Source organism: Cibotium barometz, chromosome 54 (genome assembly GCF_041138505.1).
Source record: "Cibotium barometz isolate CiBa-2024 chromosome 54, ASM4113850v1, whole genome shotgun sequence".
In the NCBI taxonomy this organism is placed as follows: domain Eukaryota; kingdom Viridiplantae; phylum Streptophyta; class Polypodiopsida; order Cyatheales; family Cibotiaceae; genus Cibotium; species Cibotium barometz.
The window spans coordinates 36,444,744-36,464,302 of NC_141099.1; the positions used below are offsets into that span (position 1 = coordinate 36,444,744).

At 40.3% G+C, this 19,559-nt stretch overlaps 1 protein-coding gene across 1 annotated transcript in view; it reads right to left on the reverse strand.

The window, feature by feature from the left end:
* Nucleotides 1-5,978, reverse strand: part of LOC147608099 (uncharacterized) — a 112,881-nt gene extending 106,903 nt beyond the window's left edge. Inside the window, exon 1 of the mRNA XM_086789640.1 lies at nucleotides 5,545-5,978. Within this exon, the coding sequence (XP_086645766.1) occupies nucleotides 5,545-5,907 (363 nt within the window). The 5' untranslated portion in view covers nucleotides 5,908-5,978. The remainder of the gene's footprint in view (nucleotides 1-5,544) is intronic.
* Between the last annotated feature and the right edge of the window lie 13,581 nt (nucleotides 5,979-19,559).

The window sequence follows — 19,559 nt, forward strand, 5'->3', positions numbered from 1 at the left end:
AAAAAGGTTGCCGACAAGAAGGTCTAAGTAGACTCACATGAAATGCATTGTGAATTCTCCAGTGATCTGGTAGCTTCAAATGATAGCCCACCTCACCAATCTTTTCCAATACCTGAAAAGGTCCATAATAGCGCATGCTCAACTTAGGAAATAAGCGCTCTTTACCCTTCATCTTTTTGAGCCTAGCTTTCTCAAATCGCAAAAGAACCCAATCACCCAATACAAACTCTAATGCACATCTGTGACGGTCTATTGCTTTCTTTTGCTTTTGCTGAGTCTTTTGGAGTGCCAACTTAACTCTCCTATAAGCTTCATCCATGTTCTCCATATACTGGTCAGCCTCAAAGATCTTATCCTTTGTCTGCAAAATGGGTGGTACCTTCTTCCCTCCGTCCACAATCTCAAAAGGCGCCTTGCTCGTCGAGGTATGAACTCCACCAAAGGAAGATACTTTTCCCATTGTTGCTTGTGCGCTGACACATAACACTTGAGAAGATCTAACACTATGGAATCAGCCTCTTCCGACTGCCCATCTGTCTGTGGATGAAATGATGATGAAAACTTGAGAGTTGTACCCATGTTGTCAAACAACCCTCTCCAAAATAAACTCGTCATCCGTGGATCACGGTCACTAATGATAGACGAAGGCATGCCACGATACTTGAAGATGTTCGCCATGAACAACTTCACCATGTGATCAACTTTGATCTTCTTATGCACGAGAATGAAATGAGCCTGTTTACTAAACCTGCATATGATAGTCCAAATGCCATCATTCTCCATTTGTGTCCTCGGAAGATCAAATAGAAAATCCATGGCAATGCTCTCCCATGGTCTATCTGGAATAGGTAAAGGCTGAAGTAACCTTGGTGTCTTCTGACGGTCATACTTCACCTTCTAACATACGATGCATTGCCTAACAAAAGCATCAACATCTCTTCTCAAGGTCAGCCAATAAAAGAAAGCCTCAACTGCCTTTACCGTGGCGTCAATACCTCTATGACCTGCATACGGCGGAGTATGACTTTCAATCATAACCTTGAGTCGTAAACTACCTGGTAACACACAGTCTACCATGCATCAACAAAAAGCCATCCCTGAGAGTATAATGATCATGCCGTTGACCCTCAGACATCTGATCATAGGCCCTTCCAAAATCCTCATCCTGGGCATACTGCTCTTTTATCTCATCAAGCTAATGATGATAGGCAAGTGAAACTGCTTAAGACCTGTGGCTTGCGTGACAAAGCATCTGCCACAACATTCTTTTTGCCTTCCACATGTACAATCTGAAAGTGGAACATAGACAAAAAGTTGGCCCATCTCATATGCTTCTCAGAAAGTTTAGTTTGTGTGAGGAAATAACGAAAGATCTGATGATCTGTCTACACAGTGAAATCATCCCCAAGCAAATAGTGTTTCCATGTAGAAGAGCATGAATTACAGCCAACATCTCTTTCTCATAAACCTGTAAATGCTTCTCAGCATTCTGTAATATACGACTCTCATAGGCTATCACATGTCCTTCCTGCATGAGAACTACTCCAAGGTTGTTCCCACATGCATCACAATGGACAACAAAAGCCTTTCGGAGATCCGGTACCAATACGGGATCCGGGGTAAGCTTTTTAAAGGCTACAATTTTCCGATCAGTCCATCGAAACGGAGTTCCCTTCTTTGTTAAAGCATGAAGGGGCGAAGCAATCTCAGCAAAATACCGTATGTACCGCCTGTAATAGAAACACAAGCCCAAAAAGCTACGTACATCATGCACGGTCCTCAAATCTATCCAATTGAGAATTGCTTCCACTTTCGAAGGATCGGTACCTCTGTACTCTGCAGCACAGCCCGACTATATCTCCTTCCAAGAAGCGATTCGTGACCTGCAGCGTGGAGCTCCTCCTTACTGTTTTTCCAGGCCTCCAATCAACGTTGCCTGCCTACAGTCTCTCCAAAAGGAAGCATAAGAGAGGCGCAGCCCTGCAACCTGCCTGTATGCGTTTTTTTTTCAGAAAATCCCCTTCAAACCAACGCTGCCCGCCAACCTCACTTTTCCCAAAAAGCAAGTCATAGAGAGAGAGAGAGAGAGAGAGAGAGGGAGGGAGGCGTGTACTCCAAAAGTAGAGTAGCACCCCCCCCCCCATAATTATCCATGGGGCAACTTAAAGTTATTAAAACTTTCCTAGGGACCACCCAAGGTTATAAAACCTTATGTGCTTTAATTCCTTGGTTCCCCTTCACACTTGGGGTTGTCCACACATGGGTTAATAAACCTTAGCCCCAAGTATGAATCTTTAAAATATTTATCTTGCTCACCGACCACCATGCCCACACTTATGCTGCACCCATTTCACAGGGTCATGACAACACCCATGTTTATCTTCTGCTTCTGCAGAAGGCTCTTTATGGTCTCAAATAGGCACCCCATGCCTGGTATCAAAAGATTGATGCCTTCTTGTTATCTCTTGGCTTTTTGAGGGCATATGCTGACAGCAATCTCTATGTGCTTCTTTCTGATGGAGATATTTGTGTCATTGTTTTGTATATTGATGACCTCATTCTTTCTGGCTCACATACTGGGTTGGTCATAGAGGTTCAATCCAAGCTTTCAAAGACATTTGAGATGACTGATCTTGGCCTTCTACATTATTTTCCTGGACTGGAGGTTTGGCAAAAAGATGATTGTATCTTTATTTCTCTGCAAAAGTAAGTGAGGAAGCTACTCACACTTTATGGGTTGTCAGATTGTACACCTCTCTCGTCCCATGGATCCCAATGCCAAGTTCTCCAAGGAGGATGATACACCCTTGGCGGATTCTATAGAGTATCGGCAGATTGTTGGCTCATTGCTTTACCTTGCCAACACCCGTCAAGACATCTCTTATGCTATGAGTGTCCTCAGCCAGTTCTCATCAGCCGCTCATCTCATTGGCAGGCAGCTTTGAGAGTTCTTCGTTATCTTTGAGGTACTTCAGATTATGGCATCACCTACTCTTGTGGTGCTGATTAGGTTGGCTTCACAGATTCTGATTGGGCAAGCTATATTGATACTCGGAGGTCTACATCTGGATATTGCTTCATGCTTAGTTCTGGATTGGTTTCTTGGAAGTCTCAAAAGCGGAAGACTGTTTCTGCTTCTTCCACCGAGGCTGACTATAATCATACCTTCTCTCCTCCATTGAGGCACTTTGGATTCTTCAGATTCTGGAGCATTTGTGCTTTTCCGACATTTCCCCATTTACTATTTTCTCGGATTCTCAGAGTGATATTGCCCTAGCACAAAATCCTGTGATACGAGCACAATCCCAGCATATTGAAGTACATTATCATTTTGTACACAACTTGATCAAGTTGGGCCTTCTTCGACTGGCCTACTGTTCTACCAAGGACAATTTGGCTAATCTCTTCACCAAACCACTTCCGAGAGCTACTATGGAGGTGTTACTTCAACATGCTGGTATTGGACCGCCCCTCTGGCGTTGCAAAGGAGGCGTTGGATTATATCATCTCGAGAGGATCTACATCACCTTTTTGCATGCTTATATTGGCCATTTATGAGGCCTTGCGTTGGCATATCTTAGAAGAGATTATTCGATATTTTTCTACCATTTTTTTTGTATTTTTAGGCATTTTTGTAGCATTTTATGCTACTGTCTTGCTGCCGGCCTACTACAGCTAGCCGACCAACACTCTGGGAGAATATATAAGGGCTAACTCCCTTTTCCCCAGTTCATCTCATTTTTCAGCATTCAGTTGAGATCATTAGCAGCTGCTTCTGCTTCTTACCATTGTACAACACCTACAAGCTTCCCTCGTGCTCAGATTTCAGCAATAAACATCAGTTTCCAGCATTTACAGGTCTTGTACTTAGACCTGCATCTGTGTTTTCTATTTGCTTCACTTTCTTTCATTTCTTGCTGCAATTTCTGGTCTTTTGTTGAAAACCCTAATTTCAAACTTCCTTTCTCAAGTTGAACCATAGAGGCAGCTTTCCCAGGTCCTCTTGAAGACTTTTGTCGTGAAGAATTGTGACAAATCAAAGATTTCGACACTCCTAGCACTTCCATCGCGAGGACTTCCGCTGTCATCGAATCTACTTGAAATTGATAAGCTTTTATGCTTAAATATGGAAGCAAGTAGCAAGAGGGAGGAACCGGATTACAAGATCACATACCTTGTGTAGGGTTCTCTTGTCCTACGTTCTCTATTGCAGATTGTTGCTACCTTGTGTTGGTGGAACAATAGAGAACAGATGGTAGGGAACATGCACACTTGAGAGGGTATTGTGAGTTGCAAGTCTACACAGTTTGGAATACCGTATTCATATGCATTAGTATGGAAATCTCGTCAAAAATGCCCATGACACTATGTACTTGATTCTCCCAAGATCAATATACTTTATTTGAGGGAGAGACCGGCCGTTCCGGCGCATTGTGTGTCTCTTGTCAATTCAGCAAATTACTTCTTGTATTGAGCATGTTGTCCATTAAATCTTCGTGTATTTAAGTGTATTGATTAGCATTGTGTTCAACCAAGTCTCAGATGCTCTCTGCCGAGGGCAAGCTTGACAGGACTAACTATCCCATGTGAGCATATATGATGAAGCATGTGCTGGTTGCAAAGAAATTATGGGTATATGTAACTGATGCTAAGTTAAGAGCACCTGCAACTAGCATGTTAGGGGGTCAATTGTTGAGACTAGTGATTCTGGTTCCAACGGGGGTGTACCGCCTACACCTATCCCTTCTACACAGGAACAACTCAGATGGGATGCTAAAGATGCACAGGCTCAAGCTCTCATGTAGACTGCAAGTCATTCCTCATATCCGTTCATGTACTTCTATTAAAGGTGCATGGGATATACTTGCCTCTTTGTATTAGATCCGCAATGAAGCTCGTGTAGCCTATCCCCAGAAAGAGGGGGGGGGGGGCGAGCGCAATAGACAAGGGCTGAAGCATCGGAGCAGGCAGGAGGGGATGGCGATGGCAATGGCGATGGCGATGGCGATGGCAATGGAGGGGCTGCGGAGGCATGAAAATCATTTGATTGTATTGAGCATTACAGAAGAGCAACATGGCACAAAAACCACATGCTGAGTTCGACTGTATTAACCAGAGCAGAAGAGCCACATGGCACAAAAGCCACATGATGACTGCATTGGCAATGATGAACCACGTTGCAGCAAAAAAAAAAAACACTTGTTAATTAAGACTGTCTTAAGCATTTCGGAAGGCACAAGGACCACGAATTAAATTAATTGTATAGAGCAATGGAGAAGCGCCACATGGCGCACACACCACACCACATGCTGAGTTTGGCTAGAGTAAGCGTTGCGATAACACCACATGGCACAAAACCACATAATGCTGATTTTCATATGCCTGCGCAGCAGGTCTGATCTACAAAATGCAACTCTTCTATGTACAAAAGCGTCCATGCTGATGTTGATAAGCCTGCACAGCAGGTCTAATCTACAAGAAACGCAAATCTTCTATGTAACAAAAGCGTCTATGCACTTCATTGCTTCGAGAGAGATTACTCACAAATTCTAAACCAAGGCCTCGCGAAGCGCCGGCGACCAAGGAGACGGGCTTATCGAAGCGATATGCTGGTACTCCTGAAGACGGAGGCGACTCCAAGGCGGGGGGCGGTTGCGAAGACTCTGCCGAGGATGTGGACGGCTGAGAAGACTCTGCCGAGAGCGCCTCCGCTGGAGGCGCTTCTGTTGAGACGCAGAACGTCTTTGTGGCGGTAGCAATGCGCCCCCTGCCTTGAGTGTTGGTGGTGGTAATAGCAGCCAGGCGGTTGAAGGAGAAAGGGGGTGCCCCACCGACCTTGAAGAGGCGCAGGCTGTTGCAGCGGCTCCATGGGAGGCTAACCGGACCTGGAAGCATCATCGACGCCATAGCCGAAATCCCAGCTCTCTCAGTACTCCGCGTAGATACTTGTTTACTTGGCTTAGGGTGTTCTTGAAAGAACGGAGGGGTTTATGGTTTTGGATATATTTTTAAACGAAGATAATTATGGTTTCAAGGAAACGAGGAGATATTTTTTTAGTGAAGGTAATGCAAGTTATAAGTGTTCGTAGGGGGTGGGATGTGTGTCTTTCAAGGATGGGGTGGAAGGAAGAGAAGGGGGCTTGCTCCAAGGAGGGAGCTTGGAAGGGGCATTATTGGATGATGGTATAAGCAAAAACATGGAAACGTTTCTGTTCCATGGTAGTGAACGTTGTGAAACCAGCCTCATGGTAATTCTTGTAGACACCGGAGTTGCTTGCCACAAGGGATCTAATGGCAAGACTTGCTTCTAAATGTTCTCAGATATTCTTTATGCATATAAAGGAGTCAAATAGAATTTTATCAACTAATGTTCTTCCTCGTGTGTGTGTGTGTGTGTGTGTGTGTGTGAGAGAGAGAGAGAGAGAGGTTTCACAAAAAAGTGTGTGTGTGTGTGTGTGTGTGTGTGAGACATTTATAAACCCTTCACAAGACAATTAAATAGTATTATGAAATAAAACTAACAATAGCTTTTAACAAGTACAAAAAACATATGACAAAATTAGTATCTTACTTTATGAGAGCAAATGATACATCTATAACTAATTGCAGGAAATTATAAATGTGTAATGCCATAGCAAACTTCTCTAATATCGCCTCCCACGTGGCAGCTCCCCATCTCTCGTGAGGGGGCTACCCTAGCTTCGCCATGTGGAGGGGAGCATGAGGGGAGCGTTGGACCCTCCGCCCTCACGTTCCGACGAGAGACTATAAATAAAATATAATATATAATAAACGGCTTACACACAACCTTCATGACCTGCATGCTCCTAAGATCACACTCCAACCTGTACAGCCTACATGCTCCTAAGATCAAGCTCCTAAGATCACACTCCAACCAATACAACCTAGATGCTCCTAAGATCAAGCTCCTACCTATATGACCTACAGGACCTACACGCCGTTGATATCATGCTCTAACCAGCATGACTTGCACGCTCCTAAGATCACACGACCTACAGGACCTAGACGTTGCTAATATCATGCTCTGACCAAGCAATACATGCACGACCTGCACGTTGCTGAAATGATATAACAAACACCTTACACAACTGCATGCTCCTAAGATCACGCTCTGACCTGTACGACTTACATGACCTACAATCCTTGAACTTTCTTCCTTTCTTGGGGTGTCTTGCTTAAGCAAGATAATAACAGGGGCAAAGAATTTAAATGACCCAATGTTCTCCTTGATCTCAATGGTGGGTAAGGGATTTGAAATTATGGTTATTGTGCAAGTAAGAAGGCTTTCCTGTTAAGCATATATGTAAGCATATTCTCTTTTGTCAACCTATTTTTGATCTCAAAATCAAATTCTTAAAGGGTTTGCATCCATCTTCTTTGCCTCACGTTAAGATTATTTTGAATGAAGATCCACTTTAAGCTCTTATGATCAGTTACCAAAGTAAACTTCTGCCCAAGAAGATAGTGTCACCAAAGCTTTAAGAGGCATGCACTATTACAAGCAAGTATAAATCATGGACATCATAGTTCCTTTTCATGAGATCTCAATTTACAAGAGTTATACCCTAAGGGGTGTCCTTCCTACATTAGGATCCCACAAATAGTAAATCCACTGACATCAGTGATGAGAACAATTAGTTGTGTGTTCCTAAAAGAGGAGATTCGAAGAAAAGATTCTAAATGAGGCTTACAATAATGTTAAGATTTTCATGGCTATAAAGAAGAGTCTCTTTTTGCCTAGACTCAAGGAGGATGTACTATAGCATGTTTGTCAATGCTTGGTCTACTAAAAGATCAAGGCCAAAAGGAAATAATTGCCAGGAAAGTTACATCCTTTGGACATCCCGCAAATGAAGTGGGAGTGCATAAGCATGTATTTTATTGCTGGATTATCTGCAACAATTAATGTAAGGTGTGACTCCATCCTAGTCATGGTGGACCTAACAAAAGTTGCTCACCTGATCCTAGTGAAAAAGACATTGCTAAAGTCATTTTGAAGGAAATATTTAGACTACATAGATTACATAGAAGGATAGTTAGTGATCGAGATGCTAAATTTATGTCTTAATTTTGGATTGCTTTTATTAAAACTTTGGACACCTCTTTAGATCTTAGTACTACCTATCATCCAAAAACTGATGGGGCCAGTAGACAGAGAGAGTAAACCAAGTGCTTGAGGATATTGTTTGAGCATACTATAAACGAGAACTTAATAGATGGATGAATTGTCTATATTTGTTAGAGTTTACTTATAATGCCTCTAATCATCAATGCATCAAGATGAGTCCATTTAAGGCACTTTATGGACAATATTGCATAATGCCATTCAATATTTGGTCTGATCCATTGATTAGAGTGGAAGTGTCAAGCATCCTGAATGAGATGGATCATCAAATGCAATCTATAAAGGATGACATTAAACCTACCCATCTCGCGAGACGATAGGTGAAAGTAGTATGCAAATATGAAGATCCATTGATTAGAGTGGAAGTGTCAAGCATACTGAATGGGATGGATCCATTGATTAGAGTGGAAGTGTCAAGCATACTGAATGGGATGGATCATTAAATGCAGTTTATAAAGAAGGGACATTAAACCTACCCAACAATAGGTAAAAGTAGTACGCTAACCTAAAGATATTTTCTAGGGAGTTTAATAAAGGTGATATGGTTTTTCTTTGTGTGTGATCCAAGTTAAGTTCTCTCTCCTTTGAAAAGTACAAAAAATTATCACCCGGCTATTGACCACTGCACCTTCTATGTGGCAATCCACATAGAAGGCAACTTTCCCCACGTCATCGGTCTCACTCTTCGACTCTTGGGGAATGAGGATTAGTTGGAGGATTAAGGGTTAGGATTAGGGTTATAAAATAAACTAATTGAGAAAAAGGAAGTAAAAGGAATAGGAAGCAAAAGGAAAAAGCTAAGGGTTATCACTCTCTCTCTCTCTCTCTCTCTCTCACACACACACACACACATGATAGATTTTAGAGACAGAAAGTCCTATTTACTCCATAACTCAAGGGCTTTGGAAGCATATTATGTACCCCAACAAGTCAAAAGCCATACCTTAATTTTTTGGAAAAGAAAATGTAAAGGAGAAGTCCTACGTGCATTAATGTGCACAAGTTAAATGCAACTTAGTGATAGGCTAAAGTCATAAAAAAGAGATTGGAAGGTTAAGATCAAGTCTAAAAAATGTAAGGATCTGAAGTGTTTAGTTTAAAGAGAGATATAATCCTTAAGCTTATGGAAGAACTATTAGTTCAATGAGACAAGAAGGAATGAACCTGATTAAGAGAGAGAAAACTAAAGCTGGAATTGGTTGTGATATTTTTAGTTCTAAGAAGAATAACAAGGTTCCTAACTCTATATGCATAAGTGTGCACTAAAGAATGATAATAAAGCTCTTAAATATTTTCAACATCATGATAAAACACAGAAAGAGAAATAAGGATATGACCTTTGAAACACTCTCTTTAGACATGAAGGACTCTACTCGTAAGTTGAGATGAATAACCTAGGAGTTGTAATCCCTTAAGAGAATAGAGAATCTAGGGGTAACCCCAAGGAAGTTAGAAAATGAATGTCTCGAGAAAACTTTTCAATGATCATACACCTTGAAGTAATTTAACGTGCTCGGAGTTTTGACTGGAGTGAAGTCTCATTGAGCTTGTGATGGTTTACATTATTTTAAATATGAATATGATAGATATTTCTTGGATCTATGTCTTGAAATTACTATTTGGACATTGTATTCATGTGATGCATATGTGTTTTTTGTTTATGGAAGCCTATGAAGGTACCACATATGTTTATGGATTGCTATGTTGGATGCCATTCACACCATAGGGGGTGCATCACACAAAGGTAATCATCTGAGACCTTGACCCCTCTTTGCCAAATGTGGGTGTACTACTTCTAGCACAATTGGTGTGAAGGACAAGGAAGCTGCACAAGGAAGCAATTCCAAAATGACTATTTGGACATTGTATTCATGTGATGCATATGTGTTGTTTATTTATGGAAGCTTGTAAAGGTACCACACAAGTTTAGGGATTACCGTGTGGATGTTATCCCCACGGGGTGCATCACATGAAGGTGCTCATCCAAGAGCTTGACCCCTCTTAGTCAAACGTGGGTGTGCTCCTAGAATGATGTGATGGACAAGGAATTAACTTGAGAGTGAAAAGGATAGGGTAATACCTATAGCTATGCATGTTGGTACTAGATATACGTGGCTTTTGACGTTCCTGGAGTGTTCGTGTTTCTAGTATAGGTGAGGACTGATACAAGCGGCTCCTAGGATTATGGCACGTGTGTTAAGGTGGATGTGAGGATACATGTGGGCTTCTTTGGTCATCACAATGGCCCAGGAGTATTTGGGCTCAACAATGCATACCACCCTAGTCTATTTTCAAGGAGTGTGTGTGTGAACTTTGTATAGGTAATATATGTGAGAAAAATATGTCTATTTTTCTCACACATATATGTCTATTTTCAAGGAGTGTGTGTGTGAACTTTGTATAGGTGATATATGCGTGAGAAAAATAGAAATTTCAATTACAGGAGTGTGAGTTCACACCGGCTCCATAGGTCCAGTGGGGTGGTGGGAGAAAGGCTAGACCCATGGGATTGGATAGAACTAAGCTAAGCCCATGGATCTAGTTTAAGTAGAAAAATAATCAAACGCTAGAAAGTGGGAAGTAGGTTGGACCTAAATTTATAGGTACTTTCAAAAAACAAGACAAATTTATGTTATAGAACAAGAAACTTGGGATGAGTAGTTTAGACCAACAATCATGAACAAGGATAAAGAATAAATTACCTTTATAATTGAGGAGTCCATACATCTTGTTGAGTCTTGGGGAGCTGCTTTTGCCAATGTGACTTGCTTGTGACTCTCAAGTGACTCTTGACCCTCCATTTCCATGTGTGACCCTTGGTTGTGTGACCCTAACCCCAACCCCAGTTAGGTCTAACCCTTGTCCCACTAAAGCATGTTCCCATGATCCCATGCTCACATGCCTAGGGGTGGGTTAGCCTCCTAGTATATGCACATAATATGATGTGCACATAACATACATCCCCTCTCTCAAAATGTTGTATCCTTGCAACAATGAAAAGAAGAAAACCTGCGCGGCGCTGAACGTTCTCAACTGACTCCCAAGTCAAATCCTCGATTTTCCTATTTTTTCACTTAATTTTAACCTTAGGGATTAAGCGATTACAAAGTTTCCTTTCCCTGAATTCAAGTACCTTTTCAGGTTCATGTGAAACATAAGATAAATCCTCGACCTCAACGAGTTCGTGAGGAGTGACTATGTTATCCTCACCTCTAAGCTTCTCTTTCAATCTACTGACATGAAAGACTAGATGAACTCTGACATCTGGAGGTAGTTTTAGCTCAATGACATACACAACCGTACCAATCCTACTTATAACTCAGAATGGACCACAATATATAGGAGATAATTTTGAGCACTTTCCTATTGATAAAGTCTGAGAATCTTTAGGAACTTTCAAATAAACCAACGCTCCTGGCTCAAAAGATCGAGGTGAGCGTCCCCTATCAGCATTTAAATTGTGCTCTATCCTGAGCACTCCTGAGATAGAATCCTAGGCTTGGGTCAGCATTTATTGTATATCACACAAGAAATCCCTCAATGCATCAAGCTCAATGTCCTTAAGACTGACATCAAACAGGTGCCGTGGGTTGATACCCATGCATAAGCATCAACGGACTATAACCACTAGTTGTATGCTTAGAACTGTTTTTATAGGCAAATTCAATCATTGGAATATACTTTTCCCAACTCGATGGTTTTCTAGAGATATATACACGAAGCATATCCTCTAAAATTTGACTCACACGCTGTGATACTACCAAGAGGTATGTCTTCAATCTAGCAATACATACGTAGCTCTAGTTATGAAATGGTAAGAGAGTAAATACTATGCTTTACACAAGAGAACATCCCTTGAGAGTGCCCCATGCTCCTATTATATAGGAGATCTCTCAAGTGACTCTTGACCCTCCATTTCCATGTGTGACCCTTGGTTGCCTAACCCTAGCCCCCAACCCTGGTTAGGTCTAACCCTTGTCCCATTAGAGCATGTTCCCATGATCCCATGCTCACATGCCTAGGGCGGGTTAGCCTCCTAGTATATGCACATAATATGGCGTGCACATAACACAACCTTTGCCATTGCTTTGCCCAAATGCAATTCCCAACTTGTGCCACATGCCATTGCTTTGCCAGGTACTTTAAAAAAACATTTAGAAAAACAAGATAAATTTGTATTATAGAACAAGAAACTTGGGATGAGTAGTTTAGACCAACAATCATGAGCAAGGAGAAAGAATAAATTACCTTTATAATTGAGGAGTCTATGCATCTTTTTGAGTCTTGGGGAGCTATTTGCTGATGTGACTTGCTTGTGAGAATTATGTAAGGATCATTCTAGTCAGAGGCAAAAATATGTAAGGATCATTCTAGTCAGAGGTAAAAACTAACAGAATGGCCAAGTATGAGGATATTGTAATATGAGGTCCTGAGCGAGTCGCTCTACCCTTAGTATGATTTTCACTACCACATTATCATCTAGATAGAGGATTAGGAGTGTCTCACATCCTCACATGCATATTATTATGTGTCTAAATGTGCTTTTTGGCATTTTAGCTTTATATCTAGCTTCTTTTATGTCGCTCATTTTCATCTTTTTCTATGGCTGAACTTTATCATTGCTATTTTCCTACCAGAAGGAATAAATTGAGAGGATTATCCATATTAATTGGCATGTTGATTTGCCTAAGACGCTTGTCACTCATTTTTATCTTTTTATATGGCTAAACTTCATCATTGCTATTTTCCTACTAGTAGACAAGGAACAAATTGAGAGGATTATCCATATTAATGGACATGTTGATCTATGTAATATTTAGGCATTAACCAAAAGGTTAACATGATTACTGATTTGAGTATATAGAGTTTTGCATTGATACCTTGGTGCCTCGACTTCAATCTTCTTGCACAACCTGAACTTCTCATAGAGCTCGCAACTTGCATGTTCCTCTTTTTGACATGCAATAAAGGGCTTCTCTTCACAAGGTTTCTCTTTAGAAACCGAATGTTGCGTAATAAACATGAAAGCCTTTAATTGCCTTCACATCATTTGCTCATCTTTTATGAGAAAAATAAAACCAAATTTTGCATAATAAACATGAAAGCCTTTAATGGTGGCCTTCACACAGTTTTCCTCATCTTTCACTCTCATGAGCAAACTTAATCACCACATCCCGCTTTTTGGTGTGCTCAAGATGGGCTGCATCTTTAGTCCTTATCACTTACTTGGATAAGCTTGCACCATTTCACATGTCACATCTTTAGCCCTTATCCCTTACTTGGACAAGCCTGCACCATTTCACATTCGTTGCCAAATGTAAAGAACCATGGGAATCACACATCCCATCACATAGAATCCCTTCTTCCCATTGAGCATAATCTATGCTCACACACCAGCTCTTCTCATGAGGTTAAAAAAAACAAAAACCAACCATTGTTGAGGCACAAATATCTTCTTTCTAGCTTGAGGCAAAAAAAAAAACCAACCTTTCTTGAGGCACAAATATCTTCTTGTTAGCTACTTTGAGGATGTAGACTTCAAAAATCTTCATATTACTGAAATCTTCACTTGTTTACTCCATGGGCAGCTTCAAGAAACCTTCAATCCTTCTTTTGGGCCATTGAATAAGGTAATCTCACAAATAATCTCTCCCTAAGATAGTGAGTGTGGTAATTTTCCAAAAATCAAAAAATAAAAAATGCATAAAACCTTACTCAAATTAAATGAAGAAATCTACTCTAAACTCTCTACTAAATGAGAAAATCTACTCAACTCAAATAAACCAATCAACAAATCTACTCTAAACTCTCTACCAAGTCTTAAGAACCTAGAATGGCTCTTATACCAATCCATGATTTGGAAATGTGGACACCAATGAGCACACTCAACCAAACGTACTAAATGTATGACAATATGTATCAACCATACAATGAGAGGCTTCTAATATAGATAGCCTCTAGCCAAGACACTTTGCAATATGTATCAACCATACAATGAGAGGCTTCTAATATATATAGCCTCTAGCCAATTCCCTTTGCCATGTGGCATTCTTATCCATGAGTTATCACCCCTTTCCAAGATAGCACCTACCCATGTGCTTATCCTTTTCAACATTACACAAATGATATTATCTAAATTATACTTCTTTAACACTTCCCCTCAATTACATAAATATGTGACACCATATTTTTTAACACTTGGCGAAGGTCTTAATCTTTTTGTTTTGCAAGATGGAGGCCCACTCAATACTTGGAGTAGACAATAAGGGTGTAGGTCACCATCCTAACATCTCAAAAGAAAGAAGTTCACCATGGAAGCTTGAGCCATAGGCATCAAAGTAGTGTATTATCATATTATCATAAAAGATTCAAAAGATGTCAAAAAGATTCATCTACAAGTATGAGCAATTATCTAATATACTTTGGCCATTTCACACTCACTTATTATGCCCATGCCCATACACCTAGGCCCCAAAGCCCAACATATGAACATGTCAATGAGTCCATGTCCTCCACCACATTACAAACCATTCCCACCCAAATATGTTTCTTCCTCGATGTACCATGTAACAAAATTGCCTCAAAACTATCCAAGAGAGCATAGCCATGCTTAAGAGCTTCAAAATCTAATGTGATGCTCCCCGAACAACTGCCAAAACATAGCACCATATAGTATACATTCCCCATGAAGTGCATATGTTAATAACATCCCAATTGAGCATCATTTGGCCTCCAAATAGTGAACTACAAAAAATTTCTAGCAAGAAAATTCACTATTATGCCTCCTCGTTTGATCCACCAAATGCACGCAAGAGATAGAGACATCCATGTAACCCCCTCGGTCAAATGGAAATCCACGTCGTGCACTCACCAAGACAATGGTTCTAGAAACCCCTTCCTTGTCAAATGGCCAATGCCGAAAATCATCATCGGAGGCAAGGCTCTAAGCATGTATCCTCCCAGATCAAATGGAAAATATAAAGGACCATCATCTATAAAGAAGATAGTCATGTGCTCTCCATTAAAATTACATTCCAAATGGCACAAAGCACATCCAAAAATGAATACCCCAATTGCATAAACCATCACCTTGTGTTGGCATCCACAAAGTCCAAAGCTACACCTCATAGCCAATATCCATATGAGCATAGGTATGATCATGAACATGCCATAGACTCTCCATAGGTGTAACTCCCTTGGTGTCGTCCTCTATGCAATGAGCATAGAACTTGTTAACTTGCATTAGGAGAATCACCACACTTATCATCACTGAAGTATAAAGCATCTCCAATAGGTGCGTGTAAGGCATCCATGTAATGCACATAGCTATGATCAACATAGGCTAAATCCTCGTGTGCATCATCATCACCGCATGTGTAATCCTCCCTAGTGTCCCAAATATGATCCTCAAATTTAACATAGGCACAATCCCCATTAATACTGGACTTTGACAAGGCATCCGCACATGAAGTGGTCTCATAGAGCTCACAATCATATACTTTCCAATCCGAACTCGAAAAAGCATCATAAGTTGGATTAACAAATCTAGTCCACGGACAACCTATCAATGCGTGACCAGAAATATCCATAGGTGAATCCCAAGCACGACTATCCACACCAAATAATGCATGAGTATCACTAATCGATACATAAGCATCACATATGTCCACATCATGAGCATCACACAAAGTAGATGCATAGCTGTCCAATCTCTCGTAAACATAGGCATCCATATCTTCCACAAAGTCATCTTACCCATGGATACATGCATCAATAGAAGGTGTAGTGCCCAAAGCAAAACCATCCACCTTCGTTAATCCCAAGAAAAGATAAGTCATCTAAAGAAGCTTGGTGCCAATCCACATGTACTTATTGCCCACAACAATCATCCAATCAATGCTGCAGAGTCAATGCATCATAAAGCCAAGTGTGAAGAGTCCTTGAGAAAGGTAAAGGAAGCTCTTCCACACAACTATCAATGGGATGAAATTTTCTAGCCATCATAAAGCTCATCATTGGCTCACAATAAGCTGCTACATCAACACATATGGATGTTTCCAAAATAGGAAAAAGATCTATCCATGCTAGAACACAATTGGGACATAAGATAATGTCCAAAACTTCTTGTACTTGAGTGTATGGTCTCACAATCACTTGCTTTTTAGAATTTTTAGCAAGTGTGGTGTCCCTAAGGATACCCTCAATGAACTCACAAAGGCCCACATAATCATAGTCCATGCAATGATCACAAGGTTGAGTGAGCGGGTAATATCTTTTATCCCTTTTGATATCTAAACCTTTCAACATGAGTTGAAGCATTCCATCCCCTCTCAAGAGTGAAGTGTAGCCAATAATGGGTACCACCAACCCATTCATTTCTATCTTGCTTAGCTCGACAAACTTGCCCTTGTGATTGACCCTTTGGATATGCATGTGGACAAGTCCCACCAACACCATGATTTCATTAAGACTAATGTCCTCATCAATTTCCACAATACTTTGAGATACTTGCACGAAGTCTTTGCCTAATCTTTGCACAAAAGCCTCTATACTTTCCTTCTCTTTGATGTCAAGGATGAAAAAGGAAAGGTACCAATATCTCTCCATATATCTAGAAAGAGAATCCCCATGTGAGAATACCATGCATTGATCTCTAAAGAACTTTTGCTCTTGGATGGTCACAAAGTGTTGCACAACATAATATGCCAAATTCAGCCAATCCCAATCATACTTGTGCATTTCCTTTAACCCACCACTCTGCTCTATGCGATTAAAAACTGCCACAACATCAAATAGGCCGTATTTTGCCCAAACGGACTCCAAATTTTATGAGCTTGAGTTTGCCGCATCTGCAATGGAGAGAAGAATGTGTATGCCACCCTGGATCCTACTTTGGATGTGAGCTATACCTCTCTATTTTGAGATTTGTGTCGCACATCCATTTTCTACTACACCACTTAAATGAACTCCAATTTGTGTGATCTTTGGGTCATTGGAATGCTCTTGATGAGTATATTAAGGATGTGTGAAAGCAGCTTTAAAAAGTCAACTATTCTTGTTGACCAAAGTTGACCAATGAAAAAGTCAATCGCTTTGAGTTGACCAACCAAATGGTTTGCAAACTAGGCATGCTTGGGCTTGTTGGAAAGCTCTTGATATATAATTTCATGCTATATGATCACTTTTCCATCAGCCTGACACATTTAAGGTTTTGTACAATCTGTCCCAAAAAATAATACAGTGAAAAATGCCAAAGTTCACCACCTTTGCAAATTTCAATTCAAGAGTTCTAATGCTTGTTAGAAAGATCTTAATTAGTTCTATCCAATACTCCAAATCCCTTCAAAATATCCCACACCGTTTGTGACTAAATTAAGCTTTTTTTTGCACTACTTGCGCGTAGTCAATATTGTCCCAATCCAATGCATCAAGCTTGACCACAAATGATCTTACCAATGTCAAATAGCATGTATTGACTCAAGATAAGCATTTGACATTGCATTTTGAAGAAATTTCAGCATGACCTTTGGGTATTTACTATCGGACCACCAAAGCCCAACATATGAACATGTCCATGAGCCCATGGCCTCCACCACATTGAGAATGGCTATGATGATAGTTGAGGTATTTATTTTGCATGATTAGGTGAGAAGATGATAGTGATTTTGTTTCTCAAACTCAAACCCTTTAAAGTTCACCATTTCATTGAAAAATGGGTTAATTTTAACTATTAATTTTGCATGATTAAGAAAGGAATACTAATGTTCTTCTTGAAAACTTTGCATGTGTAATTAAGAAGAAATGATAAATTTCCTTTCGCCATATATGTTTAGTGGAATTTGTACTTAGATGTGGTTATCACTACAAGGAAAAGCGACCGTAGGTGCATTTATAGATGCGTTTTGACAACGTGATTTAAAATGTTATGGGGGCGCATTTATAAGCGTGTTTAAAATCGCGTCTACCAACACGCGTCTATAATAGAAGCTATAAGCGTGTCTATAATAGAAGCTATAAGCTTGTCTATAAGCGCATCTATATTGCATAATAGACGCGCTCTAGAATTAAATTTTTTTCCTAGAAAGCAGAGAGCTGCCTGTGCAGATGTACAACTGCATTTTCTGCATAGGCAGCTCTCTGGTTTAAGGTTTTGCTTACTTGTACATAGACGAATCAAGATCAGCAAAGATATCAACATAAAAACTTAAATTAAAGATAGATATGCACAAAAAGATTTGTGAACACACTTCAAATATTGATTAAAGAAGATGAGAAATTACATTTTATATCCAAAAATTTGTCCATACATGATCATAGCCACATAAGGTTTGAATAAAAACATAGATACATAAAGAAGATGAAAAATTTCATCTTATATCCAAGAAGTTGTCCATACATGATGGTAGCCACATGAGGCTTGAAAAAGAAACATAGTTGCATAAACCAAAACTATACATGAAGAAAAACTAGCGGGCGACTACTCGGAGGAGTCATCACTCTCCGAGTCTTCTTGTCCTCCTCCTTGTCCACCTTGTGCACACACAAAGTGAAAATATATAAAAATAAAAATAGAAAGTATTATAAAGGTCGAAACATGTTCTGTAAATAAAAATAAAAAGTATTACCTGCATCGGTGTTCTCCTTACTCAATTGTATTGCTCGTCGGAGATGATCCCTTTATCATGAAGGTAATCCCATGTATCTCCTCTACTGTGGTGGCCACTCTCTGCTGGGGTAGGATCTCTACCCACAATCTCACGCTACATCACAAGACAAACATTGCAACAATTATAACACAACTCAAATAGAGAGTATACAAAGAAAAGACATGAAGTTGCACTATACATACAAACTTGGCCTCCCATGATACACGACCTCTAGATCCGAAGTGCGATAATCCATATCGCATCATTTGTATTCTCCGCGCTTCTCTTTGTTGTTGGTTCATTACTCCTTCTAAGAGCTCCTTCTTGGCTTTCTTCCACTTGCCCTTATGAGTAGTAGATGGCTTACCATGTCCATTTTGACCGGCATCTATTCGGGCTTTATCCTCCGTTGCATGTCTCCTTACTAGAGACCTCCTATTCTTAAGTATGTCTTTGATTTTGTGTCGGGCCCATCTACTGTTAAACCTTAAATGGTCGTGAGGATTAGGATACTTCCTATGGACAGCTTTAATGCAATCATCCCCCACTAGGATCTCCCTTTGCTGCTTAAAATGTATAAAGCAGTCTTTATAGTGTGCAAAAACTACTTGGCGCAAGTAGTTTACCACCTCCTTCCCACGAGAGTCATCAACTATGCCACCCACATCTGTGATATCATAATATGATATATCACCATGATGTGGTGGTGACTCTGAAGAACTATCCCCACCCCTAAAGCACTGCCCTAGGCATCCTCTATCTCCTCT